General features: G+C 41.1%; 1 protein-coding gene across 1 annotated transcript; it reads right to left on the bottom strand.

The window, feature by feature from the left end:
• Window positions 1-3,616: 3,616 nt before the first annotated feature.
• REXO1 (RNA exonuclease 1 homolog) lies at window positions 3,617-21,155 on the bottom strand. The gene is made up of 16 exons (XM_053461766.1): window positions 20,927-21,155; window positions 18,202-19,712; window positions 16,651-16,737; window positions 16,016-16,256; window positions 15,150-15,295; window positions 14,521-14,658; window positions 14,323-14,446; window positions 11,480-11,593; window positions 10,889-11,026; window positions 10,031-10,144; window positions 9,629-9,702; window positions 9,172-9,282; window positions 8,506-8,621; window positions 7,843-7,981; window positions 6,609-6,729; window positions 3,617-5,888 (listed from the first exon to the last, which is right to left on the bottom strand). The coding sequence occupies exons 1-16, from the start codon at window positions 21,060-21,062 to the stop codon at window positions 5,800-5,802; spliced, it is 3,399 nt and encodes a 1,132-aa protein (XP_053317741.1). The 5' UTR covers window positions 21,063-21,155; the 3' UTR covers window positions 3,617-5,799.
• Between the last annotated feature and the right edge of the window lie 250 nt (window positions 21,156-21,405).

Here is a 21,405-nt window from a genome sequence, read left to right as displayed (position 1 = left end):
TGTGGCAGAGCATGTCCTGATGTGTGTGTGTGTTCGGGTATCAGTGTGGCAGAGCCTGTCCTGGGGTGTGTGTTTGGGTGTTGGTGTGGCAGAGCCTGCCCTGGTGTGTGTAGGAACACAGAAAAGAACCCCAGCACTCCAATCAGCTTCCAATCCTTAGGTCACTTTTTTCAAAGAAAGCAAAACAAAAAAGCTTCCTGGGAGCTGAGTGCTGAACCATTTCTTCTTTTTTTAACTGTCCTGGTGTGTGTGTTTGGATGTCGGTGTGGCAGAGCCTGTCCTGGTGTGTGTGTGTTTTGATGTCGGTGTGGCAGAGCCTGTCCTGGTGTGTGATTGGGTGTCAGTGTGGCAGAGCCTGTCCTGGTGTGTGTGTGTGTGTGTCTGGGTGTCGGTGTGGAAAAGCCTGTCCTGGTGTGTGTGTTTGGTTATCTGTTTCCTTAATTTACAGTAGGAACTATTTCATTTTTACTTATCCAGAGATAAAATGCCCTCCTGAATTTGTAGTGACTTCAGGGGACAAAACATTCAAGGCCCTGAAATCATTTAGTGGAAAAGATAAGGTATTGTGTTATTTACTCTATAATATTTATTTAAAGGATTAGTTGTACTAAATTGTGGCTTCAGGCTTCCCATGTTGAATGACCAAGTATTATGTATATGTATGTACATATATGTTTTTTCATAAAAATGGGCTGCTCAGTCTGAAATGCCCGGGCCTATTTTTTGTCCCAGTCCGGGCCTGGTTGGGGTCATGCTGAAGGTGGGTCTGTAGGTGATTTGGGAGGGTTCTGGGCCTGGTTAGACAGATTCTGATGTGGTTAGTCAGCCACAGGTCTGAGGTCTGAGGTCTGAGGTCTGACTATGAGACTAAGATCCAGATCCCCCGCAGCGCTGCAGGGGGTCTGGATCCTCCTGTCTGGTAACCGCAGCTGCTGCTGGCACCAGGCAGAGGTTGTATACGCGCATCGCGCAAACCTTCCCCGGCTACCAGAGAGGAGAATTCCTTGCAGCACTGGGGGGAATTCTCTTCTCTGCCACCCGGCGAACATCCGCTCGATGCACGCAGACAAACCCCGCTACTGCTTGTACTTCCGCCATGGCTTCTTTGACGCAGCACCAGCGTCACGTAACCTTCCAGTGCTCATAGAAGCCCCTGTATGTCACTCTGCCTCCAGAAATGCCCTTTAACCCCCTAAATGCCAGTCTGCCTCCAGAAATGCCTTATACCTCCCTATATGCCACTATGTCCCATGATACGGCATTTCTGGAGGCAGAGTGGCATATAGGGGGTTAAAGGCATATCAGGGAGGCAGAGTGGCATATAGGAGGGTATAAGGCATATCAGGGAATCAGAGTGGCAAGCCTGGGGGCAGATGTGCATAACTGGGGGGGCAGGTTGGCAAATAAAAGGAAATAAAAACAAAAAAACTATTTTTCTCAATCATAGCTTTTATTAAATATGAAAAAATACTTTACATGAATTCATATTTACTAGTAAAACTTTTTTCCTATAGGGTTGTCTTATATTCAGGCTTTTTCTTTTTTCCTAAATTAATATTCAGATTTTGGGGGGTCGTCTTATAATCAGGGTCATCTTATAATCGAGCAACTAGGGTAGTTTTCTTAAGTTATATGGAATCATGTTACCCAATGTTTGGATATGGACCGTAGGATGAGAGGCAGGAATGCAGAGCTGACAAGAAAATGTTAATGAGGACTGGGGAAAAAACATAGGCAGGAAAGTCACACATTTTATGGATCAGGTGGGTACGTAGGGGGATAATATGGGGAAAGGGGCATAAGTTCTTGGTCACATCCCTGAACAGCTTCAGGACTGCCACCATCTGCTCCATTAATGCCCATTACCTACCTGCCCAATTGCTACCCAACCACAGCTACTGTGGTACTGTTCACCAATGTGCTGTCAGTGAAAGGCATGCTATGTGCTAGTGGTGATCCATATGTCAGCTGCCTTCAATAATAAGACACAAGACTGGTGGAGAGGGCACTATGGTGCTGCCAAAGGTGGTACAACGGGAAGGCAGAAGTGGGGAGCGAGATCTGCTAGCAGCTGCCCGAAGGGCTCCCCCTTAATCATGGAGAAGGAAGTACCTCCGACACCGATAAGTCGACCAAGCAGTTGTGTCAATTTATTTGACTGCTGCTTTGACATGCTCTTGGAATGGAAAGTCCCAACGTGTTCTAGGGTAGACTGTTCCTGTGTCACCTGTGCCACCTGTCTCTGGTAACCAGTCACACTCTTGGAGAAGGTTGAGGCCCCACCATGCCTATGCTGCCAGTTGCCCCATTAAACAACGCTACCTTGTAGTGTGTGTGTAGGTGTTGGTTCATACCAGAGTTGGTGAGATGCCCTAACACCTTACCCCGACTTACTCCCTTATGACACAACTTGCACCTTGCTGTGTGCCTATCTCCCATAATCAAAACGATCCCACAATTAATGATGTTTCCCACTATGCGAGATAGCAGTGGTACTAGTGTTTTTTCCATGACAGTGATTAGCGATGGTAGTGATTGATGTGGTGATGGTGGTACTGTATGCATAGGAATAGCTACGCTGCTGCTACTTCTCAGTTGATTCCAAATCTAAACGGATTCAAAACGGATTGTGGTAGTTCTAACTCCCAGTAAGAAGCCTTCAGCCTACTTAGACCTGCTATACCAGGGGTCACCGGACTACTTTTTGTACACACCTTTGAAAACTAGAATGACTCCCCATTTCCTATTTTTGTGTGCTCGCTGGTAAAAATGAAATCTATAACTCTGCGCAGGAACAGTGTTTTACATAGTCCAATGTATAATTATGTCACCAATACTTATAAAGGAGTTATTGTTTTGTGTTGCCCACAAACTAGATGTTTTGCTGGTAGTGTAAATCTGCAACTGTCTAACTCAGGAACAGTATTTCAAGAACTAAAACACACAGTGTGTATGTACAGTACAATGTCAACAATATCAATTAATGATTTCTTGTTTTGTGTGGTCTATAAACTAGAGGTGTGGGTGGCATCTGCTGCAGTCCCTGTATGTCAATTCTTTATACACTACAATTTCTCTAATCCACCACACCCCAGAACATTTTCTGCACTACCCTACTGACACTTGCAGTACGCTAGATGAGCTTCAATTCCAGCCTCAACACTCTTACTGTCACTGACTGTCTCACACTCCAACTACTGTCAGTCTGTAACTGCTGCTACTGACAAATTAAAATGGCATCAGCACACTCACATATCTAATGCTTGTTCCTTCCCCTTCTAAATGCCGATTGGCCAGAGTGAAAAAAGTTAAGAAAACACATGGGCTGGTGAACCCATAAATCACAGCCATTTCTATCAATAAGACCAACCTCCAGTTGTTTTTGTCACTTCTACTTCATTTGTATGTACCCTACGACACACAAACCTTTCCCATTCACCCCCCAAAAAAATGGCACCAAAAGGTGGCAAAGCCTGAAGAAACCCCTTTCTGTCCACTGAAATTAAATAAGTAAGATATTCATTATTGAAATGGGTTCCACAATAACACAACCACTCACTACCTATTTTCCATTTTCTTTTTCTTAAACAGAGGGGGTGGGCAAAAAACAACAGTAGCCGTTTCACATTTTATTTAAAAAATATTTACAAAAAGAATTAACGTTAACAGGTCTTTTTTGTACAATAAAAACATTATGTGTGGCAACTTGCTTGATTTCCCATCAATGCTCAGTTACAATCACTGTAAAATGTACTTGTGTATGTGATACACCAGTGTATAATGGTCGGAACATTGACCATATGCGAAATGGGACACCTTAACACATACATACTCTCTGCCTGTTTGTTTTTGGCAGTACGAATGATCAATTAATGTTCAAGTGAGATGGAAGGTATAAGGTTGTTGCATTTTTTCCAAACTAGAAATCCTAATTAAAACTAAATTTTATTTAGTAATATATGTCATTACACCCCAAACCATACCATCTATTGCATGTGTCCATTGTGTTTGAAACCAGTAACTAAGTACAGTTTCTAGAGAGTGAGGCACATATCTGACCAGGAAGAAAACCAGATGAGAAGAGCAGGTGTTTAGAGAAAGCAGGACCCTCATTTTTTTTCCCCTTACAATAGGAAACTCCACTGACGAAAGTGTTAAGATGCTGCAATTTGTTGTGTATTAATGAGTAGTTTGAAGTTTCATTCCACTTTGAGAGCTAGCTTGTATTAAACTTCATAAAGGCTGCAATAACAGATTACATTTGTTAGACAAAGTAAAAGCAAACCTAATGCAGTACAAAACCGCCTTAACGGCAATCCAACATCAATATTATGGTACCCAGTTAAACGCAATTGAGACCACCACATTTTACTCTAATTTCTGGCCTAAAAGGTCTGAGGTAAAAGGTACAGAGTACCTTACATTTACACAGGGTGGGGTTTGGTGACTTACTAATCATGATTTTCATTGCACCTTGGCAAAAATGGGAAGGGGGGAGGGTTAAAGAGAAATTCCACCAAAACACAGAAATAATAATAATAAAAAAAAAATAAAAAAAAAATCCAACTGTATTCTAAATTTATTCTACAGCACAATTTCTGCCTTGATGCATAAGGATATTTCTTGCAAAAAACAGGACTTTCTGTGACATCACAGACTCCCTATATAGATTAGAGCTTTCGGATTTCCGAGGCTCCATTACATTATTAGCCCTGTCTCCCTAACAACAAGTTTTTTTCTTGACTGGGTTGCACAGTAGCGCAGAGTCAACATGCTTGCACACTTACATGTAAGGCTCTTCCAACTTACAGGAATGTAACCAACCAACATGAAAGCCTGCTAGCCAGGCTAAGGTGCCGGTGTCCGAAGAGGATGAGCATAGCCACAAAAGTGTAGCTGCTTTGGGGGGAGGGAAAGCATCAATATTTAAAAATAAAAAGTAACTGTCATTCCTGCAGAGTAATAGAAAATTCCACAAGGTTGCAGTAGTTAAGAGTATCCATAGGTGGGAAAGTGCATTTGATGTCAAAATAAAGTTACACGTACAGGCTACACAACATACCTTGCTATAAAGTAGCTAAGTTTTATTCAGATAGCTCATGGAGGATAGGATAACGAAAATGTTTACTGGATGATGCTTAAATGTATCTATGTTATGAAGGCTGAGAGAAATCAGGCAATTCTGATATTACTGTGCCATATTTTTGTGGCATGGTTTAGTTTGAAAATGGATCCATGCCAGTTCCCCTCCCCCAGCTCTTTCAAGTGCTGAGGACACATTTTAGCACTAAAACCCCCAATTCAGGAATAGTTGGCCAAAACTTGCTTTCAACTCCTGTGTACTGGTTTTAAAGCTATATCATAGAAAATAAATACTTCATGAGTAATGACATCCCTTTCTCCTGTAATTTAGTACATTTCCAGATTCTATGTATTTGTAGGCCTTTTTTGCAAGTTGCCCACTTGTTTTATACTTAAAAAGGAAAAAAAAAAATAACACAGGTAAACACATTGTTTAAAATCCATCAAAACAAATGATCATTTGAAGGGCATCATCAGTAGAATGTCCTCATTCTTAATAAATATAACTGAAACGTGAAGGTCTCAACTGATCCCTATTAGGGGAATAACAGAGACGGAAAAATGTCTCTTGTTCCAGATATGGCAGATTCCTTAGGGCCGTCATGAATATCTGCCATTTGCTTGTGATCACAGTTACAGATTTCCGACAAAGGAAAGTATGCATGTGTCCTTCCTTCCTTCTTCAAAAAAGGAATCTGATGGGGTAATGGAGGAGGCTCATCGCTTTACTTTGGCATCTTCCTTTATCTTCCATATCATCAGTTCCATGCAGGAGCAGGCATCTTCACTGGAGTCATGACCCTCCACTAGAATGAACCATGAGGGCAATAAAAATGAAGACATTAAGATAAATATTAAAACAATATAACAATGTAGCAAAGTTTACATTTCCCATCCTTAAAATGGTTACAGGTCAATCTTCACTCACAGTATTAAAATAAAACAAAAAATAGGGGACGGTTTTGGGGGGTAAAGTTAACATTAGCCAGAGGATCAACCTTAAACTGCCTTTAGATATTAGCAGGGCCATATTTACATTTTATTAAACTATATCCAATTCCATCATCAGCAACAATCGGTTACACACAGGACCATATTAGAATAAAACGTTTCAATGACAGTTTCACTATAACATTTGTCAAGGTGTAAAGGGTTTTTGCCTTAAAAACTCTAGGCCAAGGGTGTCCAACCTGCAGCCCTCCAGCTGCTGCAGGACTACATCTCCCATACTCCTCTGCCACCAGCTCAAGGGGCATTATGCTCTAAGCTCTTGGTGAAACGAATTCTTCAAATATGGTTTTGCTGCAACTTTCCAACGTTCACTTTGTTGTGAACTACAGAGATGATAATCTGTACCTTCAAATTGCCTAAAACCATCAAGACCTGGTGAGATACGAGGGGTTCCAAGCATTTCTAGTGCCATTAAGTTTTATTATGAAAGACTGCATTTTACTGAAATGGAAAGTGCTGTTTTCCAGAACTATAAACTTAATCTGCACTTTTATAAGAATTAACCCACTCCTTACCATTGTCCTGGATAATACGTTTCAAGTGATCAGCCATTAGTGAGCGTAATGCCCTCTTGTACGGAAGACCCAACCGATGAGGAAAGACAATGGCCGTGTCTACCACAGTGGGGTGGATAAGCTAACAAGAGAGAGAATAAGCAGTTATCACCACAAAAAAAATCTTCATCTATCTTTATTCTATTTCCGCCAAATGACCACTGGCAACGTGCGGCAAAAGGTCTGTATAATTTGATATTTTATGGCAAAACACTGCCACTCCTATACGACCTCAACTAGAGCTGAGTCACAAAAGCATCACTCCTAGATCTCATTCAATGGTTTCCACATGTAAGGAAACTTATTTAATGGAGAGCTAAAAATCACTTTTCATTTGAGCAGAATTAACATCTAGTCCCCATTTTTGGATGGAATCTATCCTATTTGAATGTTTTCATCTGAGGAAGAGACTTCTGAGGTCCTGAAAACATGTGACTTTAGATAGCAACCTAAAATAAAATGCAAAATATGGTGCAGCCGATACATCGCCAAATATAAGTGTATTTTGTATCACACAAAACGTGAGCGGTGCAACCAAGGATTATATATATATATATATATATATATATATATATATATATATATATATATATATAAATAAAAACACACACGCTAAAAAGGAACTTCCTCATGAGAACTTGTGTAGTGAATTAAATAAAATAGAAACAGACATCCAAAGAAGCCCCCCCCATCCACTACTATATGATTTCTCCTTTACCCATCTTCCTCTTGAAGTAAAGAACACAATATAATGCTTTACACACACACACACTAATTATATATATATATTATATATCCATATCCCATCTATCTATCTATATAGATGGGAGCACGCATCATTTACGTTATAGGAGTTGGAGAGAGTAGTGTTTCATTTTCCCCTTCCCCTGGTGGTCTCCAAACAAACGTGTTTATTTTCCAACTCTAATAACCAAAGAACACATGCATGGATTTGCATGGATTTGAATGCAGTAAAATACACCACAGTCCAGGCAAAATGGACATGAATTTTAAAAGAATGCATTAGATGCAAATAATAAGCATCAAACTTTTTCCCAGGTAAAATGATGTACCCGACAGAAGTAATTTAAATGCACAGAACCTTTGGGGAGGGTGACAAAGCAGTGGTCTGTCAAGCCACAGCAATTAACCTCAAGAAAATAATAAACGTGCATGCAAACAAGCAAAATATTACCCTAAGTGCAAAAAGGTCGCTTTCCAAGCTGTGCCCAATTAAGATTGTGTCAGAACTGAACATACACAGAAGGACAGCCTGGACATCCCTCAGTGTAATACTAGTGTTCCTTAAATCCTCTTCAGTTACACCAGAAAACCTGAAAAAGAGAAATATATGTACAGCTGCAAAATAGCTAGACATTACACTACTCCTATACAGAATATGCTAAAAAGGGTATCTATAAGAGTTTTTTGAAACCACAGAAACATTCATAAAATATGGGGGCGGAGTGGGGGGGATTTAGGTGCCCCTGACTGAATTTGGCAACATTCCCCACAAACGTTTTTAATGTTCTACTTTATTTTGTTTTTAGTGCTCCCTCTAGGGACCTCTCAAACATTATTCCAGTTATGTCACAATTACATCACTTAGCTCACTTTGTTTTTTAAATTTTAAAAAGTGATTTTTTTTTTCTTTACTTTTTCCAATTGAGTAATGTGTATGATTGACCAGTAGGGGGAGTGGTCTGGTGGATTCTGCCAACGGGGGGGGGGGGGTTGGGTCCAAGCTGTTATAAAACATCCCAAAGGGTTTTACTGGATGTTTTTTTAGGTTAAACCATGATTTCCCTTTTCTTGTATGCTATTTTTCTTACGTTTCTGCATAAACTGCAGCATTTACCTGGTATTATAATCCACAATCTTGTTATCTGGTTGAACAAATGTGTCGTACACAACCTTGAGCTCTGAATTAATTACTGTGACCCGTGTCAGCTCCAGTCCCTGTGTGGTGTAACACTGCAAAAAATAGCACACAGACCTAGAATAGTTAGAGAAATACAATTGTGGGAACAAAGTGTTTGCACTTTTGAATAGTACTGTCCACCCCCCAAAAAAATAAATAAATGATTTACAAAATTTGCTGTGATAGTGTGGCCTGGTTCAACACAAAGTATTTTTTGTAATCGTTCTGAACAGAAACAACTATTCAAATGTGGCATTCCCAAGAAACAAAATATCACACTCCATACAATATTCACTCTTGGAGATCCAAATACTAAAACAGTTTGGATCACAGCAGAGAAAAAAAATCTCAAAGAAAAGTAATGCAACGAACAAGGGTCAATTTCTATGTATGAAGTCCATTTACAAATCCAACATAGAAATCCACCCGAAGAAGTTATCTAATGTCCTGAAAGCTTGTGCAACTCTACATCTTTTTCTGTGCTGACCCAAAGAAAAATTAATATAAACATGACTGCATTAAAATCACTGGTCTCATGCAGGACTCTGACCCTAATTAAGAGTAGCCATCTGGTCACAACGTATCACACAAACGTCTACTGACCATTTCACAATCTAAAGCGTACACCCCTAGATTCCCATCCGCTGGTTGCAACTTCTCAAATGTCTTCACAAATCCATCCAGATTTTCTTTCCGATTATCCTGTACGTGTTGCTAGTAGAGAAGAAGGGAGAGATTAGAATGCTTTGGAAACACTGCAGCGCAACAACCCCTGCTTTTACACTTGAGTAGCTGTGCTCTAAGACTGATAACATTTTCAGGAAGTTTTAGTGTATTGTTCCATTATTTTTGTAAATTATATATAAACATAATATATATTGCACTCCCCCACCAATAAATCAAATAAACATTTTTTTCTTCTGATAAATGTCTTTTTACATGTGCAGCTTGTCTTTTAGTAGCAGACAGCTACTGGCACCTAATTGTGTGCCAAGTAATCATAGCTTTTGTTAACTGGTTAACCACAGGTACACAACTGGGAGCGGATAATGAAGCTAACCTTTGCTACTTGGCACCCAGTAGATCCAACAACTCCAGCACAACAGTTGTAATGCGTTTCCCAGCCACCAGGCACTGACAAGAAAAAAAACTGAAATGTCAAATCTAAGTATTGGCTTTTCTGAGCACAGACATGCAAAAATAATAATTCTAATATTAAAACTATGCATACCCATAAACCCATGTGCTGCCAACGCTAACAAACATTGTATCTTCCAGTTGCCCATTTCCCTAAACAAAATTCATGCGTCAATCTGTCCCTTTATTTTTTAAGCATGCCGTTTTGACTTATTCTCCCTAATCTTTCATTAAGCCACAAATTGAGGTCTCTGCTACATCCATCTCCCCTGCAATTCTCACACACTGTCTGTAGCTCTCAGACCCTCCCTCCGTCAGACGGCACCTCTCTGTCTGCGAAGACGCCCCCAATGGAAAACACATTCCTCCCGCCGGACACAGTTCCCACTGGGCGACACCAAAAACTCTGCTCCACAGCGGCAACAAACTTTGCAAGAGGCTGCAAGACAAAAAGGTAGAATGCATGAGTAAAACAAATGGTCATTTGAGACATGGGGGTGCTGTTGCAGCTAGTAATACCTCTTCTTTATCCATCGGAAACTCAAAATGCCAGAAGCCAGGAATTTGTTAGCTACTGTATTAGGAAGATGTAACTTTGTGAAAATGCTACTCATCTCAAGCAAGACATATGTAAAATTTGGCATAATGAAATATTTTACAGTTATGTTGCAGTTAGAGGTGAATGTGTTGACTGAAAAACAGCACAAGCAATGATCAAGCCAGACCATCACATACTAGAATCAACCCTCTAGATGCACAAGTCCTTGCGGGCATTCTCCTGGACACATACAAGAACCCAAAAAAGGAGGGACAGACTAAATGACAAGTCTACCTGTCCTAACTTTTGATGAATGTTTGAAAGTTGAGAAACACAGATGTATCTAAAGACTAGACTATCCAAACTATTCTTAAAAGTTAAAAAACTGAAATTGATCATATTTTTTCTTGAGCTGTGAAAGCTGGAGTGGGTTCAAGCCCAACATCTGGTTGAGTCATCTGTGTCACGAGAAGGGAAGAAGAGTGAATAAGTTAAGTGAGTTAAATTGTCTGAGATGCCTTTTTCTTTCGACAGACAAGCTTGTGTCTTACCACGGTGTATCTCTAGACTGGAAAATAGCATGTAGTAATATGAAGGGTTTTCTATAAAACGTACAGGTTAACACATTATATGAAGAGTACTTACAGTCTGAGATTTTCTTTTCTTCCGTAGTGAAAAGCATGGCCCTGCCAGGCTTATCTGGATGTGCAAGTGGGTACCCATGTTCCTGTAGCTGCTCCGGAGTCAAGATGTAATCCTTCATTTTAGTGTACAAAACAGCACCTGTGTAAATGTATAGGGGCTTTATTCACAATAAGATGTATAAAAAGGGAATCATTGTTTTATTGATTGGATATTCAAAAATCCAGACTGCTTCACTAATAAACCACTCTTGCATTTGTTTCCAGGCAGCACCACAAAGTCTTCGTGCTACGGAGAAGGGGACCACAGAATAGACCTTCCTATAACTCTGTTATAGCTAACACATCAAGCATATAACACAAAAGCACTCTGCAGGTCATAAGGAAGCAGGGGAAGTATTTTGCTTTTAAGCAAACAAAAACATAAAAAAAACAACTTTTGAAACAGACTGTTCATTGAGATACATTGTCATAAAATCCTTAGTATCAAGCTATACTCCTAAACTCACATCTACTTTAAACTCTTTAAGAGTGCCCTTTTAATATTCACAGTACTGTTAAAACAATTACAATATAATAAAATCTTTTCTCTTACCCGTCAGCTCCTCTTCTCTATGTGCACTGCTACGCTGCATAGAAAAACTGGTCTTCGCTGCTAGCTTCCCTCCCAGCATGGACTCATGGGAAACAGCTTTCTTATTGGTAATTTCTGACATGGGGGGGGGGAAATGATATAGTTGAATTTTGTGTCTATCAGTATAGCATGTTTACACAAAAACAGGATACACATTTAAACAGACTTCGCAGCTGTTCTATTACTATATAAATAACAGGATAATCGTCTTTACCAAGTTAGAAATGCAGTCAGATGCAAAATATAAAAAAAAAAAATAAAAATCAATAAGTAACCTTTATTCAAGACCAACCATATACATTCATACACACTAGCCATAACATTATGACCAGAGAGAGAATACCCACTTCAGCTCTTTATTACGCATTATGGCTGTATACAGATCTGAACCAAAACATAAAGCATAATACTTTTTTGATGTAATAAGAATATAAGGGAAAGGGATCTGCCTTTTCTGAAAATGTTTGCCTTAGTAAATAGCAATAATGTTTTTTGTAGGTTAATACATTTTCAAAACATTTGGGGGCATTAGGTTTAGGCTCTTTAACCCAGATTTCATTGCAGGGTATGGAAATATTGATGATATTTGACTTTCTAGGAGTTCTCCCAGGAATAGTGAAGTCATTCCCAGGCAAACACTACCTGTTAAGAGACTACCCCCTTTTGTATACAGCCCACAATCCAATGTGGTTCCATATCTATCTAAAATATACAATTGTAGCCCCCCACCTTGCAAATTTTCATGACTGAATTGAAGGAACCCTTGTAGGAAACAAGGCATTCTTGCACACGCCTTTTTGGCATCATCTTGGATACAAGAAAATGCATTCATTCCTGCTTACAGCGTGGCTCAATTTCAGAGGGTAGCGTCAAACACAGACCCAAAATGCTGGAGATGTGGCAAGTTACTGGGTGCTTTCCTCAGCATCTCACGGGAATTCTCCTGGATTCTGGCATTTTGGACACAGGTCCACTACACATTATTATTATTTATTGTTTTATATAGTGCCATCAAATTCCATAGCGCTGTACAATGGGTAGACCGGACATAACGAGCTTACAATCTAGAGGGATTTAGGATGTATCACACAATAGGTAAAAGGGCCGTTGTTAGGGATAGACCAGCCACACTAGTAAAAGTATTGCAAGAGATGGACTAGGAAAGGTGAGCTAAAAGAATATGGGAGGGCGTTAAAGTGCTAAGTTGTAAGCGTCCTTAAAGAAGCGGGTCTTGAGGGATTTTTTAAAGGAATAAAGGCACGGAGAAAGGCGGATAGACCGGGGGAGAGCATTCCAGAGGATAGGGGCAGCACTTGAGAAATCTTGTAAGCGGGCATGAGAGCTAGAAATCAGAGGAGAGGATAGAAGGAGATCATTGGATGAGCGGAGAGACCGGTTAGGAGGGTATTTAGAGATGAGTGAGGAGATGTAGGGAGGGGAACCGCTGTGAAGGGCTTTGAAATTAAGAGTGAGGATTTTGAAATGAATCCTGAAGCGCACAGGCAGCCAGTGAAGAGACCGAAAGAGGGGGGAGACGTTAGTAAAGCGATGTGAGAGGAAGCTAAGCCTGGCAGCAGCATTCATGGTGGATTGTAGAGGGGTGAGACGGTTAAGAGGGAGACCAGCTAAGACAGAGTTACAGTAATCAAGACGGGAGACAATTAGGGCATGGACAAGAGCCTTAGTCGCATGCTGTGTTAGGAAGGGGCGGATGCGGGCAATGTTTTTTAAGATGGAGAAGTTTTTAGAGGCAGACTGAATATGGGGTGTGAACGAAAGTCAAGGGTGACACCAAGACAGCTTGCATGAGTAGACGGGGAGATGATGGCACCATTAACATTGAGGGAGATTGATGGGGGAATCTTAGCATTGGAGGGAGGGAAGATAAGGAGTTCAGTTTTGGAGAGGTTAAGTTTCAAGAAGCGTGCAGACATCCAGGTAGAGAGATGCAAGGCAGTAAGTTACACGATCTAAGACAGAGGGAGAGAGATCAGGAGAGGAAATATAGGTCTGGGTGTCATCAGCGTACAGGTGGTATTGAAAGCCAAAGGATGAGATCAGTTTGCCAAGTGTAAAGAGAAAACAGAAGGGGTCCTAAAACTGAGCCCTGGGGTAACCCAACTGAGAGAGGGAGGGGAGGGGAAGTGTTACTGGAGACAGAGACGCTGAAGGTACCATCAGAGAGGTAGGGCAGTGGATGATCCCTGAACCGTCACCCTTAGTGCAACGATCCTTCATCATACACCTCCCTTTCTCTCCACTTACGAATGTCCCTCATCAAACATTTACTTAATGTACCAAACTGGATGATCTTCCCTTTACAGGTTGAATCCACCACCATACAAAAAATTGCTCTGAAGAGGTGGAAAATAAATTAGTAGTGTTGAGTAATTAATCAAGTTTGCATAGGTGTTATTCATTCTATTCTGGGACTCGCCTATTTCGTGTGCAGCAACTCAAAATGGGACGGTTGGGGAGACGGATATTCCATTTATACTATGGAGGTCTGCTTAGACTGCTGGAGTATCTTTCCAGCATGTCTTAAGACGAGCGCCAGGATATGACATCATATCCTGAAACGTTGCATAAACCAGACACACAGTAGAGAAGACACGGTGAACGCAGACAGGACCCGAGCCCTGGGTGAGACGTAGGGCAGCTACCCCTTTGAATGTATTACCGCAACAACGAACAATCATGCAGATTCTGAGAAAAGGTAACTTTTTCCCGCTGCGTTTATATAGGGTAAACTAAAATGCATATTTAATAATATAATATTAAATTAAATATTGATGTATACTCACTGACAGCAGGTTGTTTGGTTCCTTGACACTGGTTTCTTAGTTTCTTCAGAGTGTTCACGGCCACATTCAGGTAGATATTACGGCTGGAGCTACGACCATAAACTACCTTCTCCTCCTCGAGAGCCTGTAGGGATATAAAATTCGTAAACCACTGGGGAGATGGCGGGGCTACACATTTTAGTTCCTAGAAACCCATACCTTGTCAAATGCTTCCTGCTGTGTGGGACAGAACTTTAGGCACTCATCAATAAAAAGGTTGAGGTAACGCTGACGCACAGTAGTTGGCACTTTAGCTCCAAATTCAGTTGGGATTACCGGTCTCTTCAGACTTGCACTCTGAATGAAGACAGATGAAGAGATGAGGAAGGTGTGCTTTTGAAATGGCTGCCAATTGCCACCCCTTCCATCTTTATAGGTGGTTGGCAACATAAAACAGGTTTTGAGTAGAGAAACTCCAAAGCTTGAAGCAGCCAAATCAGTGGTAGGTAGGGGGCTTCCACTGGAATTAGATTTCTGTACATTAAACCCCCATCAATTCCTTGACTGCAAGTTATCATGTGTGAGCACTGGCAAGCAGATGTGTTTTGCCTGCAAAGCTTTGAGTGGCAAAATAGCAAAAATACATGAGAGGCGAGTTCTGCTGGATCTTTCCATGCATTAAAAATGCATGATGGCTGGAGTTTCCATTTAATATGAAAAACGCCCACACACCATGCAATATTTTCCTATTCAAGACATTCTCCAACACAACATTTTAAAACATAGTCAGTATGGGCAGTTTGTGCAGGGTTTAAGTTGAAAGCACCAAGGCAGTACATCGGCCATACCTCCAGTGACGGCACATGTGCTTTCCTCTTCTGCATCACTGTGGTGGTGGTTTTGGATGACATACCAGAAAGGGTCCGCACGTTCAGATGAGGTACTGAACTATTGGATGTTGTGTCAGTAAGCGCAGTGGTCACAGTCTTTGACTCTAAAACAAAAATGAAACAAAAGAAACTAACATTTACGTATATGTCAAAACTTCAATCTCTTCCTTAAACTATTAAAGTGAAATTGTAGAGGGTCGTTTGCTAAAGCCCACATTAAAAACAGTTACAAAAGTGGTCTGCTTCTATCACAAATTGTACATTTGTTCAGATTTCATAACCTATAAAGTGCTTGATAGATATGAAGTGTGTAAGTATCAAATTAAGGCAACAACCCCTCTTAATGCTTTATTAAGCGTGGGCAGGGCCGGCCCGACAATGGAGCCGAGTGGGGCGAAAGAGAGAGAAAGGGGCACCGAGTGGTTTTCACTTACCAAGCTGTCAGTACCCGCTCGGCGCCTCTCTCTCCTCTGCGGCGAGTCTCCCTGTTCGGTCTCGGTGCCGGCTTGTAATGCTGAGTGCCGGAAGATTACCTCATTTCCGGCACTCAGCATTACAAGCCGGCACCGAGACCGAACAGGGAGACTCACCGCAGGACTGCTGAAAGGTAAGTACAGGGGGGGGTGTAAGGGTAGATAATAAGGAGGGAGAGGAAGGGTAGATAATGGGGGGTTGGCAGGGACGAAGGGAGAGGAAGGGTAGATAAAGGGGGGGGGCAGCATTTTAAAATTCGCCCCAGGCGGCATTTTGCCTTGGGCCGGCCCTGAGCCCTGAGCATTTTGCCTTGGGTCTGCCCTGAGCAGAACAAACAACAGTGGCATTACCCAAGGAAGGCAGTGGACAGGAGGAGGAAGATGAGCGAGAGCTAGGTATAAGAGAAATCCTCCTTTTCTCAGTAAGACGAGGCGGTGAAGACATCTGAGTGTTAGCTTGTTGCTGCACTGCTTTCTGCTGAGCTAAAAGCTGGGTAGCTTGCTCTTGTGCTCGTTGAATTCTCTGGTAACAGATCTCTTGGGGTGTTGGGCGACAATATGGACGGATCACAGGTTTGCTAGCTGAATTGGACTGAAAGAAAACATGACATACATTCTATGGGGGATAACCAATACACATAAATATACATATTTCTATGAAATGTTCCCAGTTCAGAGCTAGTGCCACTTTAGTGCGAAGGACTAATTATGGGATTCCTAATCAATATGAAAGCAATTATGTTGATCACTATCTAGTACATCGAAATGGCAACCCTCTGTCAGAAGACCAGGCATTAACTGTTAATTCTATGGTATTTAGGAAAAACTGAAGATTTCACAGTTACACCTACTACTGGATTACATGTAAACAAAACAAAAAAAAAAACAAAAAAAAACAAAAAAAACGGTGCCTGACAATAGTAACTCTTGTTCTGAAATATGTTCACAATCTTACTTATTGCATTGTAATGGAGAAAGACACTCACATTAGTTGAGGTGGTGACATGAGAAATTCTCCGCTTTTGGCCAGGAACTGAAGTGATCAGGTCTTTATCTTCGTTATCTTCAGGAGGCTGAGAGAGGAAGATAAATTTTCACTAGAAGAATCATTGCCACACTCCAGTTTCAGAAATAAGTGAGCTAATCTCTGGTTACCATACAATCTAGCTACCTATAATCCCACAATATTTTGGCCAGGCAGTTTCAAAATACATCTACCAGTAAGTTTTTCAGCAGATAAGGGCAAATTGTGAATATGTTATTCTTGGTCACATGGCATGGGATTATAAATACTGCACGACACAGGGTAAATTGGTTTTTTTTTGTTTTTGTTTTTTTTTTTACTACTGTTGCATTCAAAAAGGTTTTAAAAATATATTCCTTATCATACTGCCTTGTGGTAACCAATATAACGGTCCAGTCTTAGTCTACCAGACACAGAGACCTATAAAACAGGAAAGAATAAAGCAGGACTTAATTTGAGCAAAGAAATTCACTCAATTTATCACATGACTGTTCACATTGGCACCCTCTAGGTCAGCAGATAAAATGTTTTATTGCAGTCTTTGTCAATGCTAAAACTATATTAATGCGTACAGAAATTTATTAAACAAAACACGTGTTTTCCCACTGAACCAGTTTTCTTGACGTGGGGAAAAGGTATACGTCTCAAAAAAACTAACATCTAGGAGGCGATTTTAGTTATTTGTAATGGTGATGAATGAGATTGGTGAATTGGTGGTTTTAAAATTTATGCACTTGCAAAAATAGTCAAAACATTGAACATGTAGTATAAGATGGATTGTTCTTGCACAGAAAGGTTTGTCTTTCGGTATACAGGCCTGAAGAACAAGATATTAAACCATAAAAAGAGGACATTCGGTAAACATGATATACTTAAGTTGGCCAATAAAAGTAAGAGATTGCAAGCTTCAGTTATGACTGAAGATACACAGATAATCATGAACCAAGGCCAGATTAATGGAGGGGCACATGAAGCAATTGCATCAGGAACCCAGCATTCTGACAGCTGCATACATCTCACTTGTCCCACGTAGCGGCAATCTAATCAGGTCCCACGACACGCAGCAATCATCCTTACACGCCAACACGACACCTGTCATCTCTTCTCATGATTGGCACATGTCACTGAATCCGATCAGATCTCCGCTCAGTAAGGGAGCTACAGGCCACAGCGAAGACACAGGAGGGACTTGGAGGATGCAGTTAGTACTGATATATGTATGTGTATATATATTATACATATCTGTATGTGTAGGGTGTTCATGTATGTGCATAGATATCGTGTAGGTAAGCATTAAAGAACGGCTTTAAAGCAAAAATGTTACTTATTGCATTTCCCTATTCGCATAGATGTACAAAAAACAAAACCCGTATTAGAGGAGGAATGTATTTAGTAAAAAGATTAGAAGACTATTACATTCAAAATATCCATGTGACAAAAGAGGCGGAACTATATAGTCAGAAACATCAAATACACCGCCACACAAACATTTATTACACATTTCCAACTTTACCTGCTTCCCCATCCTTCCTTTGTCCTCAGTTTTCACATCCTTGGACTCATTAAATACTCGTAGACATTCCTCCATTGGGTCAGAATCAGAGTCCAACTCTTTCTCCAGGGCTGAATAATCAATCTCCGGTGACGGAATCCTTTTGCTCCTCTTCACACTGGTTTCCCCTTCAGTATCACTGCTATCGACTACATCAGAATCTAAAGTATTTTTGCGTGAGCCAAACGCCTTTCCGTTTTCCTCATCTTCACTGCTCTCATCCCCAAACAGATCCACGTGGCTAAGCGACCTCTTCTTTGTCTTGGCCTTTGGTTTATTTGACACTGTACCCTTAGTTTTTAAAGACTGTTCAGATTTTGGTTTTGTTTTAATTTTACCATTCTTCACCACTCCATCCTTACCATCTGTGTCTTTAATCTTCTCCTTCCCAAACTTAGTTTGCATCTCAACTTTTTTGGCTGAGGACTTTTTATTTGCATCTTTCACTGAACTCTGCGTCATCGGTTTTTTCTCATGCTTCCGCTCCTCAGTTTTTGGCTTCTGCGCCATTTCATTATTTTCACCATTCTTAATTTTGGACGTTTTCTTAATAACTTTGGATTTCTCCTTCTTTGTATCCTTGTTAAACCCACTCGTCCCAGACTCTCTATTTTTAAACCTGTCTTTTGGTTCTTTTTCAGTTTTTGGGCTAGCAGCCTTGACAGATTTAGGCTTTATATCATTGCCGTGTCCTTTTAAAGGTTTATCATTGCCCCCAGAATGACACTGCACAGCTGTTTCCTTAACCTTTCGCGAATGCTTCTCTGTATGAACATGCTTGCCTAATTTTGAAGATGTTGAGGCCTTCTCGGGTTTTTTTGATGAGACAGATTTGCTTTCAGATGGTGGACATTCTAATTCTGACTCATCCTCAGATTCAGAGAATTTGGCACCAGCTGACACAGAGACTGTTTTGCGTATCTTCTTCACGGAAGGGGAGTAGCCTTCATCCGGGCTGCTCTGTGGATTCCTTTTGGTCCCTTTCTGCTGTTTGTTCTTGTTAAAAAGCCTAGCAGAGTAATTTGACATTGGGTCATACTCCATATCTGTGGGAGGCTTGGAGTTATCTATGACATACTTGTTGGTCTTGTATTTAGGGACTGCTGTTACAGTAGTCGGGTCATACTCCATGGATGTGTTCTTTCTTTCAGTCTGGTCCAAATCATCCAGAGTATATTTGCACCTCTTGCTTGACTTAGCTAGTGGAGTAGGATTGTATGCGCTACTAGCGGTGTTGTTTCCCGGGTCATACTCCAGAGGAGAGAACGATGCAGACTGTTGTCGTCTGCTCTCTGGAACCTTATAGTCCTTTTGTGTCTCCAGCAGCTCTTCATACTTTCTCTGCTCTCTTTCAACCTCACTTTTGGCTTCCTCAATGGCTTTATTGACTCTTTCCAGCTCCAAAATATCCAAGCTGCCATCATTAAGACAAGGAGGCGTGGATTGAAATTCAGGACTGCACGGGTCATATTCTGAAAATAAAAACAAACATAAAAATTAAAGAGGATCTCCAGACAGTTAGCAGGGAATAAGTTACCTATACCATACCATACCATAATTTACCCTTACTTCCCTAGCTGCTACATTTCCTTTACTCATCACAAATGTGAAAACAATTAACAAAATAAATACTTTCAGCTCTGGAATGTATATAGTACTCATAGTGCTTATGGAAACTGGTTTAAAATCAAATACAACACAATATGACTAGGACAAAAAAAAAATTGAATTGATGATGCCCATTGATGCCCATCAGTGTCCTAAGCAGGGACGTAGAAGCTTTGATATAAAAGATGATTCATGAATTGGCAAGCGATGTATAGTCAGAACATCCCCATGAACGAGTCTACTGCCTTTAAAGGACTTATGCTAGTCTTATAATTTTTGGTTTATTATTAGAGGGCTGGCCATTTGACACGGCAGTCATCATATGCACTTTAAATGTGTATGATAGCCAAGAAGTCCCTTTAAAACTCTATGTAGCCTGTAGCCCCCCCCCCCATAAGCAGTTACTTCTTTGTTTGTCCTCAGGTAGCTTCAATGCACAAGATATGTTCGTCCAAACGCATCTCCTCACGCGTGATGAACCCAACACCAATCATCTCAGACACTGGCTCAGCAAACATCGTGGATACACCATATGCACATGTGCAGAATAAACTTCCATTGATCACAAAGGGAGCGCTTTCCTGCCACTGATTGGCTGCCCAAAAGTGGGAATAATCTTCTCGCCACACAAAACAGGCCAGCAGATGCAGTTTCAATCTAAGGAAAGCCTCTTTTGTTTCCATTTTGAAAGGCTGCAAATTTGAAATATAGTCCTTTGATGTGCATTTTACTTTAGGGGGCTGTCAGGGACACTAAACTATTAATTTGCAGCCACTTGTCTGGAACTCAACAGCAGGTGCACTTAAATGCAACAAGCCGAACCTGGAAGTCAGAACGAGCATGGGTTACATTGGGACACAAAATCGCATTAGGCGAGCGTACAGCATCCCAAAACGTCATGCATCACACAAAACGTAAACAAATACGGGACAGCGAGGTTTCGGCCATGCACCTCCCTGAAATAGTTCATAAATACCCGCAGCCTAATACACAATTGCATTTTATGTATATAATACATAACACACAATAACAGTATAATTAATTAAAAGTTAATAATAGTAATAATAAAGCGCCTCACCCGCCCCATTTCGGGCCTCTCCCAAAGTGCTGCTACTGACCGCTCTGCTTCGGTGCCTAAAATGGCAATACGGCCGCCGGCAGCAGTCACCAAATGGGCATTCGATCCCCTTGAAATAGCCGGTACTCTTGAGCATCCTATCCCCTCCCTAGGAATCCGGTCACCGGGACAACAAGGCCGCCGCCATATTGGATATTTGAAGCGCGAGGGGCGGTACCTTGGGCGGGGCCTGACGGGGTCCTGATAAGAGGATGTCTTCGGAGAATGCCTGTTTGTTGCATGAAGAGTCAAGCGAGCAGAGCTTCCTTGCTGAATTGCTTGTTTAGTGGGCGAAATAGCAACTCGGAAACTCCAGCTTATTTAGCTGCATGGACCTGTTACTATAACTCCGGGGATTTCAGAGGTGTTAGTAAACGGGTTAGGCAGGCCGGAGTCAACATGTCTCGCTGATGTGTTGTTTATATGTGTATAATAAGTAT

This window comes from Spea bombifrons, chromosome 1 (genome assembly GCF_027358695.1).
Source record: "Spea bombifrons isolate aSpeBom1 chromosome 1, aSpeBom1.2.pri, whole genome shotgun sequence".
Classification (NCBI taxonomy): Eukaryota; Metazoa; Chordata; class Amphibia; order Anura; family Pelobatidae; genus Spea; species Spea bombifrons.
Note: the sequence above shows the minus strand (reverse complement) of the source record. Positions and strands in the feature narration are given on the sequence as shown.

Excerpts from the sequence above, each read along its gene's own strand:
- REXO1 (XM_053461766.1), bottom strand. The coding sequence starts at position 21,062 with ATGCTCAAGAGTACCGGCTATTTCAAGGGGATCGAATGCCCATTTGGT. Across the intron at positions 14,659-15,149 it reads CACATGTGCCGTCACTGGAG|AGTGCAAGTCTGAAGAGACC; the intron begins GTATGGCCGATG and ends GTCTTCATTCAG. Across the intron at positions 11,594-14,322 it reads AACCAAACAACCTGCTGTCA|AAATTACCAATAAGAAAGCT; the intron begins GTGAGTATACAT and ends CCCCCATGTCAG.